The sequence below is a fragment of the Amphiura filiformis genome, chromosome 7 (assembly GCF_039555335.1).
Source record: "Amphiura filiformis chromosome 7, Afil_fr2py, whole genome shotgun sequence".
NCBI classification, from domain to species: Eukaryota; Metazoa; Echinodermata; class Ophiuroidea; order Amphilepidida; family Amphiuridae; genus Amphiura; species Amphiura filiformis.
This window is the reverse complement of record NC_092634.1, coordinates 7405470-7426579: the sequence shown is the minus strand read 5'-3', so window position 1 is coordinate 7426579 and position 21110 is coordinate 7405470. Positions and strand designations below refer to the sequence as shown.

Below are 21110 nucleotides of genomic sequence, written 5' to 3'. Positions count from 1 at the left end.
TGATCCTGCCCAAAAGTGTCTGCTTTTGACATGACACGTCACATTATAAGAAAAGGGAAAGACACTTGATTACAAACGTGGTGGTTTAAGGTTATTAATTATTTTAAACTGTTGTGACTTGGTAGTTCACAGCATCTTACGAATGGTAGTGAGCTTTGGCAAAAACTGCATTGCTCAATTCATAGCGAGCGTGTAGAAGAATTAAAATATCACAGATATACTTTTATAGGTGCTGCGGTTCTCGAGTTACGTTGTAAAGAGGGCTGAAGCAACAACACTTTTGTAAAACGTACATCACTCATTAACAACAATAAATTAAGCAAGTTTGCAAAGCATACGATTTGTAGAATGAACTTTTGCACAACATCAAGGTGTTAATTTTCAATAATATATTGATCTAGATAATGAAAATCGATTTTTAGGTTGCTTCGACCAACAATACCTCGTCTACCCTTAAGAAAGATTCTATATGTGACCAACTCCAACAAAACCCGAAACAAGTCGCCAGGCATGTTTTTGAGTTATAGGCCTTGAAAGATGACATTTCCTTTAAAAAAGTCAAATTTTGGAATTCTTAATTTCATGGTACTTGACATTGGGACTGAGTGGACTTTCAAATCCTTGAAAGTACTTAAAAAGAGGTTTATTTAATCAATAATTGACAGTTGAACTACGATAATCCCTATTCAATCCCGTGTAAACCAGGAAACTAATTATCCCATTTTTTAGAATAGCAGTTCGACAAAAATATCAAGGTATCATTTACAAACTTATCCATATCTTGAAAGGTATTGATGCTATGTATATAATTTTGGTATCATTATAAAGCTTATTGTCCCGTGCTTACCTTTTTTAAATCATGAAATGTCAAAACGCGCCTTGTTCCTGGTTTTGTCAGAACGGATCACATATGATCTTGTCTCTTGGAGGAAATGGTTCACAAAATAATGAATACGTAGTTCTTTGGTAAATCACTGCATTGTTTACTTTCAAAATATTGTCAGTTTGTTACAGATTATCCAGTGTTTACAGACAGTTTCTGTTTGTTTACATATTTTTCGTGTTTTGTCTAGTTTTTACAGAACGTAATCTTGTTTTTTTTATTTCACAGAATGTGTCTGTTTTTAAACAGAGAAGCAACATTTGTTTCAAACGAACATCGGTACAACAACGTTTATTTTCAACAGTCCAAAAATAACCATAGTCGAGGCTAATAATTATGCAAATGTGTCCATCTATAGAAGAATTTAGTTTTCTTATTGACTGTAATTTCTTTTTAATTGTCCGTTTACAGTAATTGTAACGTTACTGAAAGTGATGAATTAAATGAGTATTAAAAAACCCACATATAATTTGTCTATCTTAAGATTTCACTCTCATGTCTACCAAGTTTTTGACCAGGCTGTATTTTCCTCCAGCGTAGAGGCAGCTGATTGGATCATATAAGTTAAAATAGACACGTGTCTTTCCAGATCTCTCCACGTCTCTGCAGGGTTGGGCGGATTCTTGCGCAGGATGTAATGCATAATATCATATATACCGGGGAAAGTTCCTGTAGGAAACTCATCACGACTCGTAGTGATACGGCCGGTGAAAATGATGTGTCTGAAATGACATAAAACATCAATAGAAATGTCCGATTCACCAGTGGCAACATAGCTCTTTTTGCCAGACATATTTTACATGTTTTAGATCGATCCTAATAATGACGAAAAATTGATCATTTCTTTCCATTAGTATCATATTGTTAAAAACAAAGTAGCTGAGGTTTTTAGCTCAATATCCTAGGGAAATATTTAAACGGATGACCCCATGTTCACATTGGCTAAATAAGGGCAAAAGGGTACCGTGATTGGATTCATGACATTTCCTGTCGGCCAATTTGACTCCCTAGCTTATTGAATAAAAATCACTTTTAGCCGGATGTGATCGTACGTAATTAGTTGCTCAAAGTCCACGTGATCTCAATTCCGAGCAATTTCCGATGGGTTTTGAAAAGGGGAACATAATGTGACTTTTTTAGAAATCTGACGAGCCGTACAGGTTGTTTTACATTTTATTCATAGTGGCAATTCAATTTTATTTTTATTATTTCCTTATTTTTGTGGGACATGAGAGCACATCAGACATATCAAATTGTATTCTGAATAAAGGGAATGTCTTGATATCAAATAATTTTGAGTTTTTGAGATTGGCGACATAATACAAATTTTATGGCAAATTATTACGACGATAACTATTATGACGATACACATATTTGGTGGAAAATTGGGTCCCAAAATTGGGTTCTGGGTTCGATTTTTCTACTTGTCTCCTTTATTATTTGCGACAGCGATCCTGGTAAAACTCTTGTTTATTGATATAATTCCCACCGATCATGCCACTGTTTTTCTTTCGTGTTAAAAATGTATTATCTTTAATACGAAAGGTTAACATTTTCAAATGGTCGTCGGCTTTTCTTGCCAGCTACATACACTGTAAGTAAATATCATTAAAGATATAAATTTTACTTCAGGCACTATAACATGTCAAAAATATCAATTTTTAATAATTTGCCATAAAATTTGTATTGTATCGCGAATTTCAAAAAATCAAAATTATTTGATATCAGAAGGACATCCTTCGTATTCAGAGTGCAATCCGATTGTCTGATGTGCTCTCATGTCCCACAAAAAAAATACTGTGCAAACGTTGCTATCCGATCCATTTTATTTATTTACACACAACTTAAAAGTTGTGTGTAAATATATATTAACTACCCAAAACAAGTTAGCAATTTATATCAAAGAGAAATTTCTGCATCAGTAATATTATTCTATAAGTTTTCATTTATTGTAATGTACCTTTCTAACGGCTGACCCGGCATACCTGCTACAGTCATCATAAATGATCGATCTAACAGCATCATTTGGTCATTTACAGCGCGAACAGCTAAGGCACTGAAAGAAAATAAATAATAATATTAGGCCTATAAGAATAACAACTAGAACTAGATTAAAGAGAAAAAACAAGAAGAACATGGCGAAAAAGATGTAGAGCAAGACGAATAAGAAGAATGATGATGATGCTGATGATGATGCTGATGATGATGATGATGATGATGATGATGATGATGATGATGATGATGATGATGATGATGATGATGATGATGATGATGATGATGAAATGGTGGAGGAGGATGAAAAAGGGGTAATGCCCAGGACAAAATGAGGAGGAGTCCGTCATTATTAAGGATGTTCCGAATCTGAACAGAGGACTAGCTAGACCATGCAGACTAAGACCCAGTCTGGGAAAACTTTCAAAAGAAAGGCTAAAAGTGTGTTTGGGGTCCATTTCACTATCACTAAACTTTTAACCCTTCATATCTCAAGTAACCGTTCGCAAGTTACGAATACGAAGGGTTCCTGTAGTAAATCCCTGTTACTTACGAAGCTTATGGTGCCGACTATCGATCGTACATCATTTTAGTGAAAATTTGAGAATTACACACATAAATATATGATCACAAGTTTGGATTGCTCTGGTAGTCCATTGAAACAAAGTATATCAGTCTTACCTGTTTAAATCCACAGTCTCTAGTCTAGAATGAAACTGTGTTGCTGCTTGTGTAAAATTGTCTACTGCAGAGTTAAGATATTCTGTAATAAGAAAAAATAATAAATTACCGTATTGTATATCTAGTTTTACGAAAAAAGAGTTTAATTCTCACCCTTCCTACTTCATACTGCGACCTATACACTGCAGTTAATTTCCCCTTTAAGTGTCCTCTTGATTCCGGAATTCAATTTACACTAATACCATTTTATGTGCTCTATAAGTTACTTGAATAATTCATTCTTACTTTGAAGAAACATGATCTCAAAATGACACAAACTTACTTAGCGATATTCCTTGACTTTCGATGTCCTGATACCATGAATGATCAGCCAGTGCCTGCCATTTTGACTGAATACTCTTCGCATATTCTCTCACATCAAACGGAAGGAGATGAACATCAGCGATCATTCGCATCATCTCGGCAAACGATCTGGCAATAGCTTGGTGACTTTTGAATTCCGGATCAATGAAGATGTCCATAAGACGGAATGTTTCGTACGAAGTGTGATACAAAGAATAAAATCCTACATCGTATGTATCCTGGAAGACGGAGACAAAACATCTTGTTTTTATATCCATGTCTTAACATTTCCACAAAGTGTTTTCACTCCCACGTCCCCTTTTAATTTTGAGCCGAACAAATAAGGCATATCGAAGAAAAAATCCTATTTAAAGCCATAATATAACATTTGCTGAGGAGAACGCCCTCAAAAAAACGGCGTTTTATTATTACGATGGAAATATTAGGCGAACACGTATGCACAGTACGTACACGGCGTGCGGGATACACATACACACACACCCCGAGGATCGTACCGTATTACAACCGCGGGAGTAACATGCATGGGCGCTAGTAGTAAATTCCAATTTTCTATGCTTTACCTCACTTGTTCGGCTCAAAATTAAAAGGGACATATCTGACAGTAAAGATTAATATTTTATGGAAAATAAATACGAATCTATTTTTACATAAATGTTATAATATGGCTTTAATTCAGCGCCTATGTCGCCAATGCGTGTTACTCCATCGATCGTTACTTGTGGTCGGTCCTGACGATGTGTTATGATCTCATTATGCCATGTACCTAAAGGTTCAATACCATTAATTCTCTATAACACTGTTTTCAATGGGAAAATGTGACGTGTCATGTCAAAAGGAGACACTTTTGGGCAGGATCGTAGATGGAGAAATAGCCAAAAATCTGCCCGGTGGTGATTTTTTTACAATTTGGGTTTGCTGCAAATTTGTGATGTTATTAATGTTTATAACATTGTCTGATAGTTTCAGATCGGAATATAACTAGCATCTTGTATTTTTTGAGACATTTTTCAAGATAATTCCTACTCTCAACATTGTCAATAATATTTTTAAAGGCCGATATCTCAATTTCCAATTTTTTAATACCATATCTTACGGACTCAATATCTTCGCCTAGGAATGTCCGATTTCATTGGGGAAAACAGCATTGTGGAGCAAAATATCTCTATATTTGAGATATGTAAAAACCTCCAAATTGATAACCTGCCCAAAAATGTCTCCTTTTGAAATGACACGTCAAATAGGTAATTTCAAGCACGAATTTCTCAAACATGGAACTCTCACAGTGTATTATAAAGAACATTATGATCAATTCTCGCTATTCACAATAAGGGGCGCCGCCAACTTGGTTTTGCGATAATCGTGATGTATCATGGGAAAAGGTCGACATCCAAGTCCGCGCAATACGAATATTACCATGCTATTACATAGGAACACGTGACAATATTTTTAGTTTGTCAATATAACGGTATTACAAGCTATTACATGCAAATCGATAGAGAAAAATTAATTGTGCACATTTCAAATCACATTATTAAGTATTATTGAGTATCGATTCGCGTGTAACACCTTTATTTTGACAAACTAAAAAATATTGTCACGTGTTCTATGTAATAGCATGGTAATATTCGTATTGCGCGGACTTGGATGTCGACCTTTTCCCATGATACATCACGATTACATCGCAAACCAAGCTGGCGGCGCCCTTATTGTGAATAGCGAGAATTAAGAGGTTGAATTCCCAAATTACCATAATTTCAACATATGAAGACCTGAGACCTTTTTTATTCTAAACCACTGAAGTGTAAAGACAACAATTTTACAGTACGCCCTCCCCTTAAGGACTAGGCTGGGTGGGAAAATCATTAAGTAACGGATGACTTAATGGCAGAAAACATGTCATTTACGCATGTTACTCTGATATTGGCAAATTTTTAACAATACAGATTGGTATTTTGTCAGTAATTTTAATCAGCTTTTTCAGATGACATGCAAGATATAGTCCCTCTCTTTTTCCAAGCATTGCCCAGCTCGACTACTTAGTGGTATTTAACCTATAGTGTTATGATCATCGCGTGTGCGTTCGACTAATATTTTGATCATATCAATAAAACGACGGGACACGAAGTTTTATTAGAGTGTGTCACAAATAAAGCATCTAAATCCTTATTTTGGCATGGTATGTTATTCAAGTACATTACAATTGTGTAAAAATCTGAATTTGGAACACATTGAGGGCGTCCACCTCAGCAAATGCCCAGACAAACCAGGTGGCGAGTGGCATGATAGAGCCGGCAACTTGTGAAACCGCCCGGCCGTATGGCATTTTCCATATACTCGGTTAGTTTTGTGGGGTTCATTATCGAACCCAACGGTTTTAGCTTGTATTTATATTATTTATTAACATAGGCCTATTTGTTTATGATATTTCAAGCGTTTTAAAATTTCAAAATAATCCCATTCAATTACACGGTTGACGATGGAAATTTACGGAATTTAGAGAATGCACGTCATTCACCACCTGAGACAAACGAGCACCTAGACCAATGACTTTGGTTCGCTTAGTGAGTGATATGTCTATGAGCAAATGTTACAATGTGGCTTTAACGAATGTGTCAAATGTGATGATAAATGAATAAATAAAAGATATTCAAATAAATAAATAAATAAATAAATAAATAAATAAATAAATAAATAAATAAATAAATAAATAAATAAATAAAGTTGTGCATACTATTTTAATTTTGTTGAAGTTGTTGTTCATGCAGATAAATTGTTGTTAGAATTGATCTGATTGATATAATTGTGATAGTCCTACTTGTGTTGTTATTTTTTGTTGTTATTGTTTCTACTCACAAAGTCCAACCTGTACGATCCACTGATACAAGACACCCCAACACCATATTGAAACCCGTAATAGTCACTACCTGCTCCAATACCACCAACTCTAAAATTATGGAAAACAATACATGTTTTTACGCAATATTAATGTGTGAGACTAGATATCATGTACATCCACATCAAAACGATGCACTTGTCGGCTGCTACATTTGCCTCATTTCACATAATATCTAGGAATAAATACCAGACTCATCTCAAGTGGAGGTCACTTCAAATCATCCCAAGTCACATGATTTAAGAATACAGAATTTAAGAATTCACCATGTCACTTGGGGATGATTTGAAGTGACCTGGTATTTATTCCTAGCTATTATGTGAAATGAGGCACATGTAGCAGCCGACAAGTGCATCATTTTGATATGGATGTGGTGCTGTGCAGTGATATTTAAATTAACATTCCTTCTTGTTACATTAGCGGAAACAATATTTGTGGCATCCTTACACCTCGAATGATAAAATTAGAGTTTGTTCCATTTTTCTATACCCCCTATGAATACCACGAGGGATAAAAGATTGTAATGGGGACCAAAATTTAAAAGTAATTATATCATATTGTAGTAAACCTCTTATTGTTCTAATGTAAAAATCACAGGGTCAAATTTTATGCACCGATTCACTCGAAACTTGTCTTCAAGTTACTCTTCAAGTTACAACACTATCAGCGTAGCCTATACTGGTGCTTTAAATATGATATGAATTCAAACCGACAGTCCCCACAATTCGAAAAGAGAGCGGGGACCATCCCTGGTTCTGATATCTGCAATCAATCCTAGGTCCCAGGATCCTGCATAGGTAAACTGTGCACGTAAAGCCCGTGCGACAATACACAAATTGAGGAACAGCACGTATAATAGGAAGGAGAAGAAATAAAATAAGTAAACGGCAAAGACATATAATTAGTTGTAATAAAACATCGAAGCTAACTTTAAGAAATATAAAACGCATAACTAACAATGGTAGAGTTTCTGGGTCTTCTGGATCGGCTGGTCTTCGTTCCTTCATTGTGTCGTAAACAGTTTTACGGTCGCCTTCTGGATATGGGTCGGCTATCTGTTAGGTAACAACAATGAGATTTCATCACGATCTTGAGCGTATAGAAATGAAGATGAGTAACAATACATTTAATTTAAATAGAATAACGACGATAAAATGGTGTTGAGATCTTCATCTGACTGTACAGTTATTAATGTCGCTGTTCATAGGCGTAGATCCCGTGGGGATGGGGGATAAATATTTTTGCCAGGGGGGATGGTCCATACAATATCCACCCACCCCCATGTTGATGCCTGTATGTGGGTTTCTGGCCAAATTAACCTCATATTTGGCCATTTGGCGAATATATTCCACTTTTGCAGCATACATCATTTTAGCTTAAATATGGCAAAATGTTTCACGCGCTACCGTAAACTTATTTGGTCGCCAAAAGGTGCTGAATTCACTATACTTCAAAAATATTTTTTCCAACTCCATCCCCCAAATGTCAAAAAGAAATCTACGCCACTGTCGCTATTGTTTATTAGAGTAACGTTAATGTGATGGCTGTTTTTGTTACCTTCTTGGTAGCTTCATAGACAATGGATTTGAGATGTGGAGACGCGCCCATGCCCAATACATAATCACCTGAAAATGTAATGTAATTATATTAAAAAAGGAAACAGAACAAAAATATTCATGACATTCAGAGCATTACTGTATCTTTGTAAAGTTTTTACTACGGTTTTAAAATTTAGATTTGGATTTGGCTTGACTACCTACCGTATACTGCAATATCTAGATTGAGATATGCCACCGAACGTTGACCCAGTAAATAATAGTATTCCTGTGAGAAAAAACATCGTGAATAATCTGGTAAATTGATAGTAGATTCCTATATTTTTTTATGTCAAGATTGTTTCTATATTTCACATTAAAATTCGCAAAGGTTCTGTGGTTCATGTCATCCCATTTGAGATAGTAACGTTATTATCCCAGCAAATATAAAACGTTTTACAGAAAACGTTTAAATGCCGGGTTATATAAAGGGTATAAAAACCTAAATTAATCACATTCAAGAAACATGTTTAACATCATTAACCAATTTCTTTGTATTTGGTTACAAGCACTTATTACGTATTACAAGCAAATTATATTTACTGACAATCCTAATATAACAGAGTGCACAACATGACACGGGCGGGTTTCGAACTCGTAACCTTCCGATCATGAATCTGAATCAGAACCGTGCTCTCATTGAATTTGTAGATAAACCTTTCTTGCAGGTACTTGTAGGATGGCAATATGGAAAGCATCTGTGAGTCAACAGTTATAAATTGCATCAAAGAGCTATAATTTAACATGAAAAGCATACTTAGCCATTAAAATGGCTATTCTATCATTTCACTCAACTCCTTTTGATTTCTGTTAAACTTTCCAAAATATTCCAGATACGACTGATTTTCGGAAAATATAATTTGCAGTCGTAAAGGTTGGTGTTCAAAAAGAAGGTGTTGAAGGTAAAATATACCTCAGTCCATTCTACGGACCCGATGAGACCATACTCCTCGGCACCCCAGCTACAAAATACAAGTGTACGTCTTGGACGCCATCCTGAATGTAATAATAATAATAATAATGATGATGAACACCATAAAAATATAAACCGTCCCTATCGTGCAGAGTCCTAAGCGATTATAATTGAAGACCAAAAAAACTAGTTTGTGTATGACGTCGTGACAACCAGACCAAAAATGCGTACTGCGCTGGTCAGCAACCAATTACGTCGCACATTTGCACAAACTAGTCTTTTTCATGCGGTCTTCAATTAATATATATAGTCGGGTTTCATACACTCTTAGCGAGAACCAATCAGAGCAAACGTTTTTCTTGCGGGTTGATGCATTTATATTTGTTTGTACATTTTTAGTGACGATTTTGTTATTAAAATAGGAAAGATCATGGAATATTTTCTCGTGTATGAAACGATGAGTCTAATGCACCCACCACTAATGCGGGGCCCGTGCATTACATGCAACAACATCTCAGTACAGGTGCATTTTCTTGTACAATTTCACTCCTAACAAGTGATACGTATTTATTAACCTATTTAAGCATATGATAGTGACAAACAACGGTATTAAATTTGCACCGCTCCCGGGCACCGCTTTCCTAATTAAAATAATATCTTTTACAACTTATCCTTACCTTCTCGCTTAAGCTTTCCAAAGACCCGTATTACCTCCAATAAAGATGCGGTGCCACTGGTTGGGTCAACAGAGCCCAATCCCCATGCGTCTCGGTGGTTTCCAATCAGAACATAACGATCTGTAGAGATAATTGAGAATGCTCGTTTCGTTTCAGCATTCGTTAACATTCGAATAAATTTAAACATAACGAGGTGCTCAAAGTGACTAAATCCGTAACATATTGAATCATTATGAAAAAAAAAAAACCAACAAACGCACTCACACAAAAAACCAAGAAATAATTATCGACTGAGGGTATGTTTATCAGCCCTTTCTTACTTTATTTTCGTACCTGGTTCAATTTCTCCTTCAATAAAACCAATGACGTTGTAGGCCCAACGATTTTCACTTTCTGAATTGACAACTACTCGTCCTACGCTGAAATGAAATATTAGAGAAAGACTTTAGTACGGGATGCCGAGCAATCACTACCCACAACCACTACATAATTCACAGATACTGCCGCAGGCCATCTTTAACTCGTATAGGCGCTTTAATTTGAAAATTGCGTTTGGTAACCAGACTATAATCACGCAAGACCAAGACACTGCATTTGACTAAACTACGTCTCGTATTATTATCGAGAGCAAGCTCTAAACATGCATTCCCAGTGTATGCATTCTACATTAGACCATCTCAGCCAGGATGTGCTCTTGATTTTCCTTCATCATAGCTAAATTAAATCCTGTAGACCTATCTGATACTGTTATTTTAATGCCACGACTAATCAAAACGGAATAGTCAATGTTTTGGCATCCGTACACCTCAAATGTTGAGCCAATTCTAGTTTTGAACAAATTTTAATCTTTACCCAGATCAGCCAGCTCAGCGGACATAAACATGAAAAAAACAGTGCATCTGGCCGGATTCGAACTGGCGAACTTCGTTTTACTAGCACGACACTCTAGCCATTTGAGCCACAGAGGCACACTGGAGAAGAGCGGAAGATTTTAATATAGGTATATTAGGTTCGAATGGATCAAGTTTTATTATTTCAGGAGTAAGGATAAAAAATAAAAAATCCTGGCTCTACTACTGTAGTGAAATAGCACGGCAAACGCACATCGCAGTGTAGTGTACTATTTGGAGTTTTTAAATCATGGATAGTATGAATACCACCTGGGATTTGAGGCATTTACTGTGTATATTTATATAGAAGTCCACAGCAATGTTGATATAAACAGAATCAAGAAAAATGTTCTGTCGATATACTCGAGACTCGAGAGAAACGATCAACTCAATTGTCAACCTTATACTGCCCTTTATCTGATTCGGCTCGTGTTTTTAAAAAGACATGTCCTAAAATGATACTCGCGCACTTTTTTTGCTGGTTAAAAGAACAATAAGATTTTTACTTACATGCCCTATGGGCAACTATTGTAGATATATTGACTGGCACCGTCCTTGGCTCAAAGGACCCCTTATTTTACATGAAGCTGTAAATTAACCTACCTATCCTTGTATTCACCAACAAAACCAGGACCAAGTTGGTACGTTATTTCCATGCCACCACTCCAGTTAGCCGGCATTTGTGGATTTGGCGCTAAATTACTAAAAGAAAATTGAAAGCAAATTTGGGTTAATTAATAGACTACGCAGTATACTTATTTATGAGAGAAAACACAAAACTTGCGGCGCCTTCTGCAAACCATGAACAAATTTATTATCTGTGTAGGGCCATTTCTATTCAGCTGGAAAATTATCGATCTTAATACCCTTCATACAACATATTAGAGAGATTGCGATGTTCCAAACGCAGCACGTGGACGTTTTCACGTACGTTTTTACGTAGGATATACGGTATTAAATATTGCGAGTCTCGGTTCCAAACTGGATTGTGCTTCGTCACGAACATGACGAAGGAGAACAAGTCGACGGGAATAAAGACTATAATATCTGATATAATCTAATCTAGGTCGATAGAGGGCACAGTGAATGAAAAATTAATAGTAAGCGCAGGCTACTGAGTCTCTGCCTAATTCAAACAGCCCGCTTTTGATTTTGACTAAAATTTTTGTATTTTTGTGCTCCCCAAATATTATAAAAAAACAACATATATTTTGGTAGATAAAAGATACCGACATCCATATATCATGACTTTACTTTCAAAATAAGACTTTTGCGTCCTGAAAATCATATTGGGCGCGTTGCATGAACTTCGACATGAGGTAAAATCAGCATATTTCAACTTAGCATCTGCGTTTTATACTACGTTGGAATCCTAAATGGGAAATCGTAATGTCATTTTTTGTATGCAAAGTATCATACACATTTCAATGGGCAATCTCTGCGTATGGACATCGCGTATAAATTTAGTCGATTTTCAACACATCGCTGTACCTTTATTATAATGATTTGTTACAAACAAAAAAGATCATAATAGTAATTAGGCGTTCCTTCGTATGTTCATTATCATTGACTGTCTTACATATTGTGAAATGGGCACAGTTTGTGCATTTTCAACGATATATCTACGTTTATTTCGCATGTGGAAAATCTTCAAAACTGGTTAAATACGTGACCTCGCTTCGATACAGGAGAGTGGTTTTGAATAGATCAACGTCCGATATCTACGTTTGGAAATCACAATCTCTCTTATTTCTAAATCGCAACAGAAGTACACGATTCTGATGACCAGCTTTGAATATATATTTACCTTATAAGTTTTGCTGCGTCTTTATATGGTATCGGAGTTACTGGAATCACTGGTAATCTCTTAACATCTTCAGGATATTCTCGGAAAGCACCCTCTAATTATCAGATTTGAGAATAAAACCATTAAAGTAAACAGAGACTTCGTGGATCCAAATATTATATACATGATATAGGATCATAAATGAGTAGTGTTCCCGCTACTCTCACAATGCCATTTTAACCCCACACGGGCATTTAATGTGATCCACATACACGTGCGCAAAAAAGCATGTTTGCACATACACTACAGGCACCCCACCCCACACGCTCCGCACAATATGCCTGTACCACTCGCGCACACACAAACACCCCTCCATAAACATTCCACCACCCACACCCTACCTGTGGATGGATAATGCGGTGTTAGAGGGTCCCCTGCATCATAGAATATGGATCCTCTTTGCACGGCCGTATCAGGCAACCAAGGCCCATCAGGATACGGGGCACCTTGTTCAGGAGGTACTGAGTAATCAGCTGGATCGGAGTATAGGACGAGGGCTAGTCCACCGAAGCGCTGTGCCGTTAGTGTCTAGGTGAAAAAAGAATCAAAGAACTATTTCAAAATTTACAAAATACTGGATCAGTAAACTATAGGGGATAGCATTGAAAAGGTATTACATAAACAAGCAGATGGCGTCACTAAACACCATGTTGTAGTGAACGCAATAGGTCAATGTCAAGACTCGCAATTTAGGCAGGTAACGAAAGACGAACATCTGTAATGCCACTCAAGATGAATTAACATTTTGATCTCTGCTCGTCCCCAAATCCAGTATTCTAGCTCCCTTTAAAGGCATACGGTAATAGTTTCAAAGATAAAGGCCTAGTATTATTTTGGAGTTTTAAATTGAAGTGATACCACAGCAAACACAACACGTTTTCAACATTATTGGCTTAAAGTTTAAAAAAGGTTGCCAGAAAACGTTTAAAAGCCAGTTTATATAAAGGGTTACATAAAGGGCATAAAACGTTTGCATAACATTCAAAAACATGTTTTGCAAAATATTCTAACATTTAAGATTTGACGAAATATTTGACAAAAAAAAATAAAAAAAAAAGATATTTTCAAATAATATTTTTGAAAACATTATAAAAATGCTGTTTCAATGTGTTTTTATGACTTTTATAAATCTGTGATGGGTTGAAAAAATTGTGATCCAACACATATTTTTCACGGATTTTCAACCAGTCACAGATTTTTCACAGAAATGACTTCTGGTGAAATTTAATGTTATTTAACATTAATATTCCATGTTTGCTGGGACGTGAGTTTCAACTGGTTCTTAATATTAGATCGTTGGAATGTTGCCACAATAGTGGAAAAATTCAGTATTGGAATATGTCATTCTTACGAAGACATTGATTTGAGCCGTTTGATTTTTGTACTATTTAAGGGATGGTAAAAACTTTGCGATTCGTTATACAAAACAAAATTGCCGGCCAAGAATTGTGAAAGGGTATTAGTTCTGTCAAATTTGGAATTCACCTCGAGAAATGGAAGAAAAGTGCAATTTGTTCACACTTTACGCTATTAGGTATTCAATATTGTATATTTGGGGTTTTTTTTGGTTGCAACATCACTCACCTTTCGACTTCTGCCAGAGCCACCTCCATATCGAGCAATGAAGATTCGTCCTGTTATATTGACATCTATACTCAAAAGGAACTCATAGTCTTCTTCATTTCCATAATGTACGTACACAATTTCTGCCTAATTAAAATATCACCAACAACAAAAAATAATAGCAGTAATAGTAATACTACTACTACTGATGATGATGATGATGATGATGATGATGATGATGATGATGATGATGATGATGATGATAGTACTAATAATATTATAATAATAATAATAATATAAAAATATTAATAATAATAATAATGATAAAAATATTAATAATAATAATAATTATTATTATTATAATGATAATAATAATAATGCTGCCACTGATGATATTAATGCAGATAATGAAGACAACGACAACAACAACGACGACGAATAATGATGACAATAAATGAAGAAAAAGAGCATCTATCTTTAAATTTAGCTGTTAATAAAAAAATCCAACCTGAGCGTCACCAGTACCCGAGTATGCATTAAAAGGCACTGGTATGCCTGGTTGTTGTAACTCCTCTTCCCCAAAATCATCTTCAGGACCAGAGGACTCAAAATCAGCTTCTCCGCTAGCTTGGTTGTATATTTGCACCTGTTGGTAACGTATTGATAGAGACAAATTTCAAATACTACATGTACTGATCAAGTGTACTGATGATTCTGATTCCCGGTGATAGGGACTATGGAGTATACTTCTCAGTTCTTGTATTAATATGTAAAAAGGAAAAACACATGTACAGTTTAAATCGTTATTACAGCTCATAAATATTCATGAGCAAATCTTGCCACTCTTTTCGGCAATCGCAACGACACGACCTATTTCATCGTGCGATAGTTTTCCTATCTCAGCCCCTAGACAAAGTTCGTGTTAAATAAAACAATTATCAGAGAAATAAGGCAACTATATTTTAAGGGAAATCGCACGGTATTGGCTAGGAGCCTATCACCCCTAACCCTTGGCAGTGGCTCCGGAACCGGGGGGGCAGGGGGGCCCGGCCCCCAATAATTTTGGTGGCTATGGAAAAGTACCATTGCCCCCCCAATAGTTTTGGCCAGGTGCCATTGGACCCCCCAATATTTAAAATCTTCCGGAGCCCCTACTTGGTGAAAATAGTTTGACATATTTCCCCTCTAACCATGTAGATACTACTTCTAAACTTCTAAACGTTCAAAGGCTAAATACTGCTTTTACCAACTGACTTATGTGTGCACAATTCCCGTGCCAAAGGTTTTAATACAAAGGGCTTAAAATTCAGGCACATGCACTTCGAAAAAATGTTAATTGGTCACATAAAGTTTTGTATAGTTTTTTGGTAATAGATGTTGTTATTTCAAATCATTTCATTGCAGTTCCACAGGACAATGAACTTTGAGTAAAAGTACTTCATTAATAGAAATCAAAACCTTTTAATAGATTGTTTGCTTATTTGACGAAATATGTCTTACTCGGCTGTACAATTACCGAGTTTCATGAATGCTCTAAAATTCTTGTTTCAAACAACAATCTTAATAATATCAAACCTTGTTTGCATTTTCCGTATCGTCGGGGTCAGGAGGATATTGCAACAATACTTTGTATGGTTTCAGATCTGCCTTGTCCACGCCGTACTCCAACCATTTATCACGCAGATATTCTGCACCGTCTCGGTCTGCAGGAGTTCCAGCGATATGTGGCACTCGTGTTAAATACCTATATCACAATGTCAATAGGTATAAATGAATAATAATCAAGACAAGTAGGAAAATAATTGCAATGGTACGGGATATGTAAAGAATACGAATCGAGATAATTCTATTTCAATAACGGTCTACAAATATTGATCAATTGGACATTAAAGGAGCTCTAGCACTTTTAAATACAACACACAAAATACAATGAAATTTGCAATTGTGCTTGCCAAATCTCATTATTGCCCAATTCCACAATGTTGCTATCATAATGACAAGGGCGTTCTCAAATATTTGAACTCAAGAGAGTAGAGCCTTTTACCCGTATTAAGGACAATGACCCTGCTTAGCTTTGAACCACGGCTAGGAACATTAAATATAATACAGATACCTTTGTTGTTCTAAAACATCTTTGACTGGTTCAACTGAGAACATGAATTTAAATAATTGTTGGATTTTCGGAAGTTAATTGTTTTATGTAAATGAAATCTTCGTTTGGTTTGACATGATTGATCGCTTGTAAAACAAGCAAAAAGGTCTTATTCCATGTTTTAACAATGATTCGGTTGCAAATAAACGTAATATGTCTCAATTTGTTGCACTACAGGCGATCATCATTATTATCATTATATACACATAAGAAAGTTCAATGTGGCACATACAACGTATCCCAAGCTCGCTCAGATTTGGGGGAAATATCAACATCAATTGGAGACAATACCTAAATTCGATATCACTTCATACAGACACAGTTTTGAGATATTTTCTCAAATAAAATATTATAAATATAAACCGCTATCTCAAGAATTACTGCACTGAACCAATACTAGGCTTGTTCGTATTCATATTTTAATGCATTTTTCATGCTGAATCCAAATATGGCCATGAAAATTTAGTTTTCTGAATTTTTGAATTTTAAAAACAAAATTCGAAACTTGTCGTCTGCAGTCGACACCCGTGTGGAGAGAGTTAATGCCACAAAGGTCACTAATCTGTGCATTCTGATTCTTTCAACACAAAAGTGACCTCATCCCAATAGCATAGTACAATAACCTTAGTTAAAATATCATAGTGCAAAATTTGACATCAGGTTGCTAAGTATGAGTTTTCGTACACAAATTTTCAAGGTCATTCAATAAATGTACAAATGGATTGGGGTTAAAGAACTGTGCCCCTGATAGATGAGTATGTTGTGGATCCTAGTGCAAGAGGATTCAATGTTGCATTGGAAAGACGCAGGCATTAATTCAACATAACATCAAAAGTGATGAGTAAAATGTCAAAACAAAAAAATACATGTACAACTTTAACGTTGTTCCGAACTCAATGAAATCAGAATGTTTATTTGATATTTATCCATTTCGATATTTATTTATTTACATTCGAGTGAAACCAGGCAAAGCCATAGTGTTCCGAGGCTACTAAATTAAAGGGATGCCAACCGACAGGGATATGTAAATGAGATGAGATCCGATTTTAGAAGCCGGAGGAAACCGGAGCACCGGTTAAAAAGCTTATTGAATGCGTGTCTTAGTTATATAAGCACACGTCATGTATGATTAATTATTTTACAAAATCATATAAAATTATTGGCATTAGATTTATAACATTAGTACTATAAAACATCGACAATAAATAAAAATTAGTATGGCAGTTTTATGTTTCTTTTGCCGAGTAAACTGTTACTTTTATTCAGAATAAAATACAAAAACAACCCTTACAGGCCCGTAGCCAGGGGGTGCGGGATGCGACGTACCCCACCCTAAATTATAAAGGTATACAAAAAGTGGAACAATTTCAGAATTTGCGAGCGTAGCGAGCCAAAAAAATTGATTTTTTTGTGGTCAAAACAGGTCTAAATTTGGGGAAGAAAGTCCATTTTTCACAGAATTGCCACACCCCCTTGAATTTTTCAAAATCAGCACCCCTCCACAAAAAATCCTGGCTACGGGCCTGAGCCCTTACATAATAATTTACCAACCTAACCTACCTACCTGAGATTATCTCTGATATTCTCGTTACTTATTTGATCATGTAACTGGTCCGCAATACCACCAATCTCTTCTCGGATTTCTGCATTTTCTGAGCTAGGCGCTACAGCCACACCGATGCCAATGCCTATGCCAAGGCCAACCGCTAGAACCGTAATGGAAGCCACCACTATTATAATAATAATTTTTTGTTCCATTCCGGTAGGTTATTCCAAAATCCAAATCGTCTCAGAGTATAATCACAAATTTAGTATTTTTGGATATAATGATTTTGTTTCATCGAAATGTAAATGCAGACAAAACCTCGCAGTCTATCACAAAATCACTGCGAATAACTATGTACACCTGAGGTTAAAGTACGCAAGTACGAGGGGAACCTATACAAATGAGATGGGGGAACCGTTTCTCTGTTAGCTTCTATTCTAGGGGTGGTATAATCCCCTGGTGCAGTCATTTATATGTTTACCCCAGACGAATTCTAACAATTTGTATAAGGGGGTATTTTGTGACTAGTCGAAAAAGGGGAGGGGTTAGGGGAAAGCGAATTTTGGCACATATTTTGGGCATTGTTTCAGTATTAGGTCTACGCCCTGAAAGGTGTAAAAACATTAGGACACCATAATGCAAAATGTCCTGGTTGCTGTGCTCGCACCATGATTATAAACATTTTACATTTGGCTTTTCCAAAATCTGGCATGTGTTAAGTGATCTGGAATGAGCGTTTTTAGCGTTTCGACAGTATTTTTTGTGGGACATTAGAGCACATTAGACGTATCGAATTGCATTCTGAATACGAAGAATGTCTTCCTGATATCAAATAATTTTCATTTTTTTAAATTCACGATATAATACAAATTTTATGACAAATTATTAAAATTTGATATTTTTCACATTTTTGATATAGGCCTATAACAGTCCTCGAAGTAAATTTTATAAATCTAATGATATATTCTTAAAGTGTATGTAGCTGGAAGGAAAAAAATCCATATCTTCAATACGAAAGGTCAAAATTTTCAATTGATCGTCGGCTTTTCATCCCACCTACATACACTTTAAGTATAAATCATCAGATTTATAAAGTTTACTTCAAATACTGTTAAATATCAAAAATATAAATTTTTAATCATTTGCCATAAAATGTGTATTACATTCATTTTGCGAATTTCAAAAAATCAAAATTATTTGATATCAGAATGCAATATGGTTTCTCTCTCCTTTCAAATATTTCAGACCAAAGCAATCCCTTTTGTGTTGGAGCACCCCCGAGAGCAGTGATAAAAGTTACAAGAATCAGATAAATTTATTGTATCAAAATAATTAATTACCATTAAATATATTTACATTAAAGGAACTTAGTGACCGTGGAATTAAGTGCACGTTTGTAAGGGCAAAGGGCATGGGAAATTATTAGAAACACAGAGTCAAGCATGGACTCAATTACGAATACCGCAAAAATATCTTAAATAAAATCTGAATAGATTTTGTAACGTTCTCAAATAACATTAATCTCTTGAAACTAAGAAAGTATATATCGTGTCTGAATTTATTTTAGCTAAATTATAACTTCTTTTTCAATGATAAATTAATTTAAAAATTTGTACTTGCATTACCCCAGTCGTTTGATTCGTAACGTTTCCTTTATAAATAAACGAATATACGTTCTAATATGTGATGCGATCAAGCAAAATCAGTCGGAACTCGGAAATATTGATTTTGAGATACAGCCAAACAAAGGAAATATTTCCTTTTGTTTCATATTGTTTTGGAAACTCTTTAATTGCTCATATCTTTGGAACTGGTTATTCAATTTCAATAGGAATTTCTGCAAAATGCAGCTTTGTAAATGTTTTTACTATCCTATAATAAACTGAAAATAAGATATTTCCGAGTTCCGACTGATTTTGCTTGATCACATATGTCAGAGAAATGCAACTCTCTTTTTGCAGAAACAAACCCCTATTTCAAGTATTTAATTTGAATGCATTACTAATTTAAATATCTCTTTTTTATAGACTGGTTTACCATTTCATATGTGATTTAACAACCTCAAGGCTCTCAGATGAAAACTGCAGGGCAAAGGACTACGGTATTCTAGAAGTTGAGTGTCAAAGCGTATAATATCAAAATATGTTATCAATCAATCATGCTTACAGGCAAGTCAAACAATTTAAACAACAATGATTGCTCAAATTCGAGTCCGAATTAAAAAGTGCGTATGACGTTCTGTCAATCAGACCGATAATGCCGTAATCACCTAGGTTTCATTGTCATTGAGGTATAGGACTTTTTATTTTTTCGGAGGAGAGCAGGTAGGGTAACTACTTGATTATATTTCTACATGTTCATACTACATATTCTGAGAATTTTAGAAAATTCGCACGAGTCCGTGTTTTTTTAAATCGCATTTTTGTTCCTAAAATGGGGGTTATAGCGCCCTCAACGGGCACTCTCTCCATAGGGCTGCATGTAAAGACCAGTTATAGACAAATGGCCCTAAAATAAAACGGACTCGTGCGAATTTCCTCACATTTTGCATATGATGTAGATTTATTAACATCTGGAATGTAATGCAAGTGATGTCGTTGCTGCTCTTCTAAATTCATTTTTAAAATGTCCGCCCCAGACCAAGGTGTAATGCGCAGGTCAGCAACCAATCACGCCACGCCTTTACCCTGTCGTTAGACGCAAACTAGTATTTTTTTAATTTTGTCTTTGATTATAGTCGGATTTTATGTTGTCTGCCATAGCCACTGTATCATTTTACAATGTTAAAATGTATCATTTTACAGAGGGCGTCCTGAATATACACATGTGGCATCTAAGCAGGTGGTGGGCGGCACGAATTTTCTAAATTCAAGAATTTTCCTTTGAATAGGATTATTTTGACATTTTTAACGCTCACAATATCACAATAAGCTTTTACGACGGGATTTCATAACAATTAGTCCGTTATAGACGAATCCAAATACACGCATTCCTACACCTGACTAGCAGCCTTTAGTTGGGTCCCCGTCGGCTGCAATGCATCCAAAATGTGAAATGATTCGGCCTTGGCGGAAATTTTAAACTGCATTCCATCACCCGTTTTACACCTTCCGCGA

General features: G+C 35.6%; 2 protein-coding genes across 2 annotated transcripts in view; both read right to left on the bottom strand.

The window, feature by feature from the left end:
* Window positions 1-959: 959 nt before the first annotated feature.
* Window positions 960-18376, bottom strand: LOC140156691 (putative N-acetylated-alpha-linked acidic dipeptidase). Its single transcript, XM_072179627.1, has 18 exons — window positions 18013-18376; window positions 15872-16040; window positions 14805-14942; window positions 14318-14443; window positions 13075-13261; window positions 12695-12788; window positions 11491-11589; window positions 10331-10416; window positions 9998-10117; window positions 9321-9403; window positions 8573-8636; window positions 8370-8437; window positions 7770-7867; window positions 6773-6863; window positions 3879-4137; window positions 3557-3638; window positions 2844-2939; window positions 960-1605 (listed from the first exon to the last, which is right to left on the bottom strand). Exons 1-18 carry the CDS (start codon window positions 18204-18206, stop codon window positions 1383-1385), a joined length of 2277 nt encoding a protein of 758 aa, XP_072035728.1. The 5' UTR covers window positions 18207-18376; the 3' UTR covers window positions 960-1382.
* The window catches only part of LOC140157595 (putative N-acetylated-alpha-linked acidic dipeptidase), a 51462-nt gene continuing 31311 nt past the window's right edge, over window positions 960-21110 (bottom strand). The window contains exon 16 of the mRNA XM_072180835.1: window positions 960-1361. Coding sequence (XP_072036936.1) covers window position 1361 — 1 coding nt within the window. The 3' untranslated portion in view covers window positions 960-1360. The remainder of the gene's footprint in view (window positions 1362-21110) is intronic.

What these genes read in the sequence shown, in the direction of transcription:
- LOC140156691 (XM_072179627.1), bottom strand. Translation starts at nt 18,206, where the DNA reads ATGGAACAAAAAATTATTATTATAATAGTGGTGGCTTCCATTACGGTT. An exon ending in ACCGCATTATCCATCCACAG is followed by an intron (nt 12,789 to 13,074) that starts GTAGGGTGTGGG and finishes TCTGATAATTAG; the next exon opens with AGGGTGCTTTCCGAGAATAT. An exon ending in GACGCAGCAAAACTTATAAG is followed by an intron (nt 11,590 to 12,694) that starts GTAAATATATAT and finishes ATTTTCTTTTAG; the next exon opens with TAATTTAGCGCCAAATCCAC.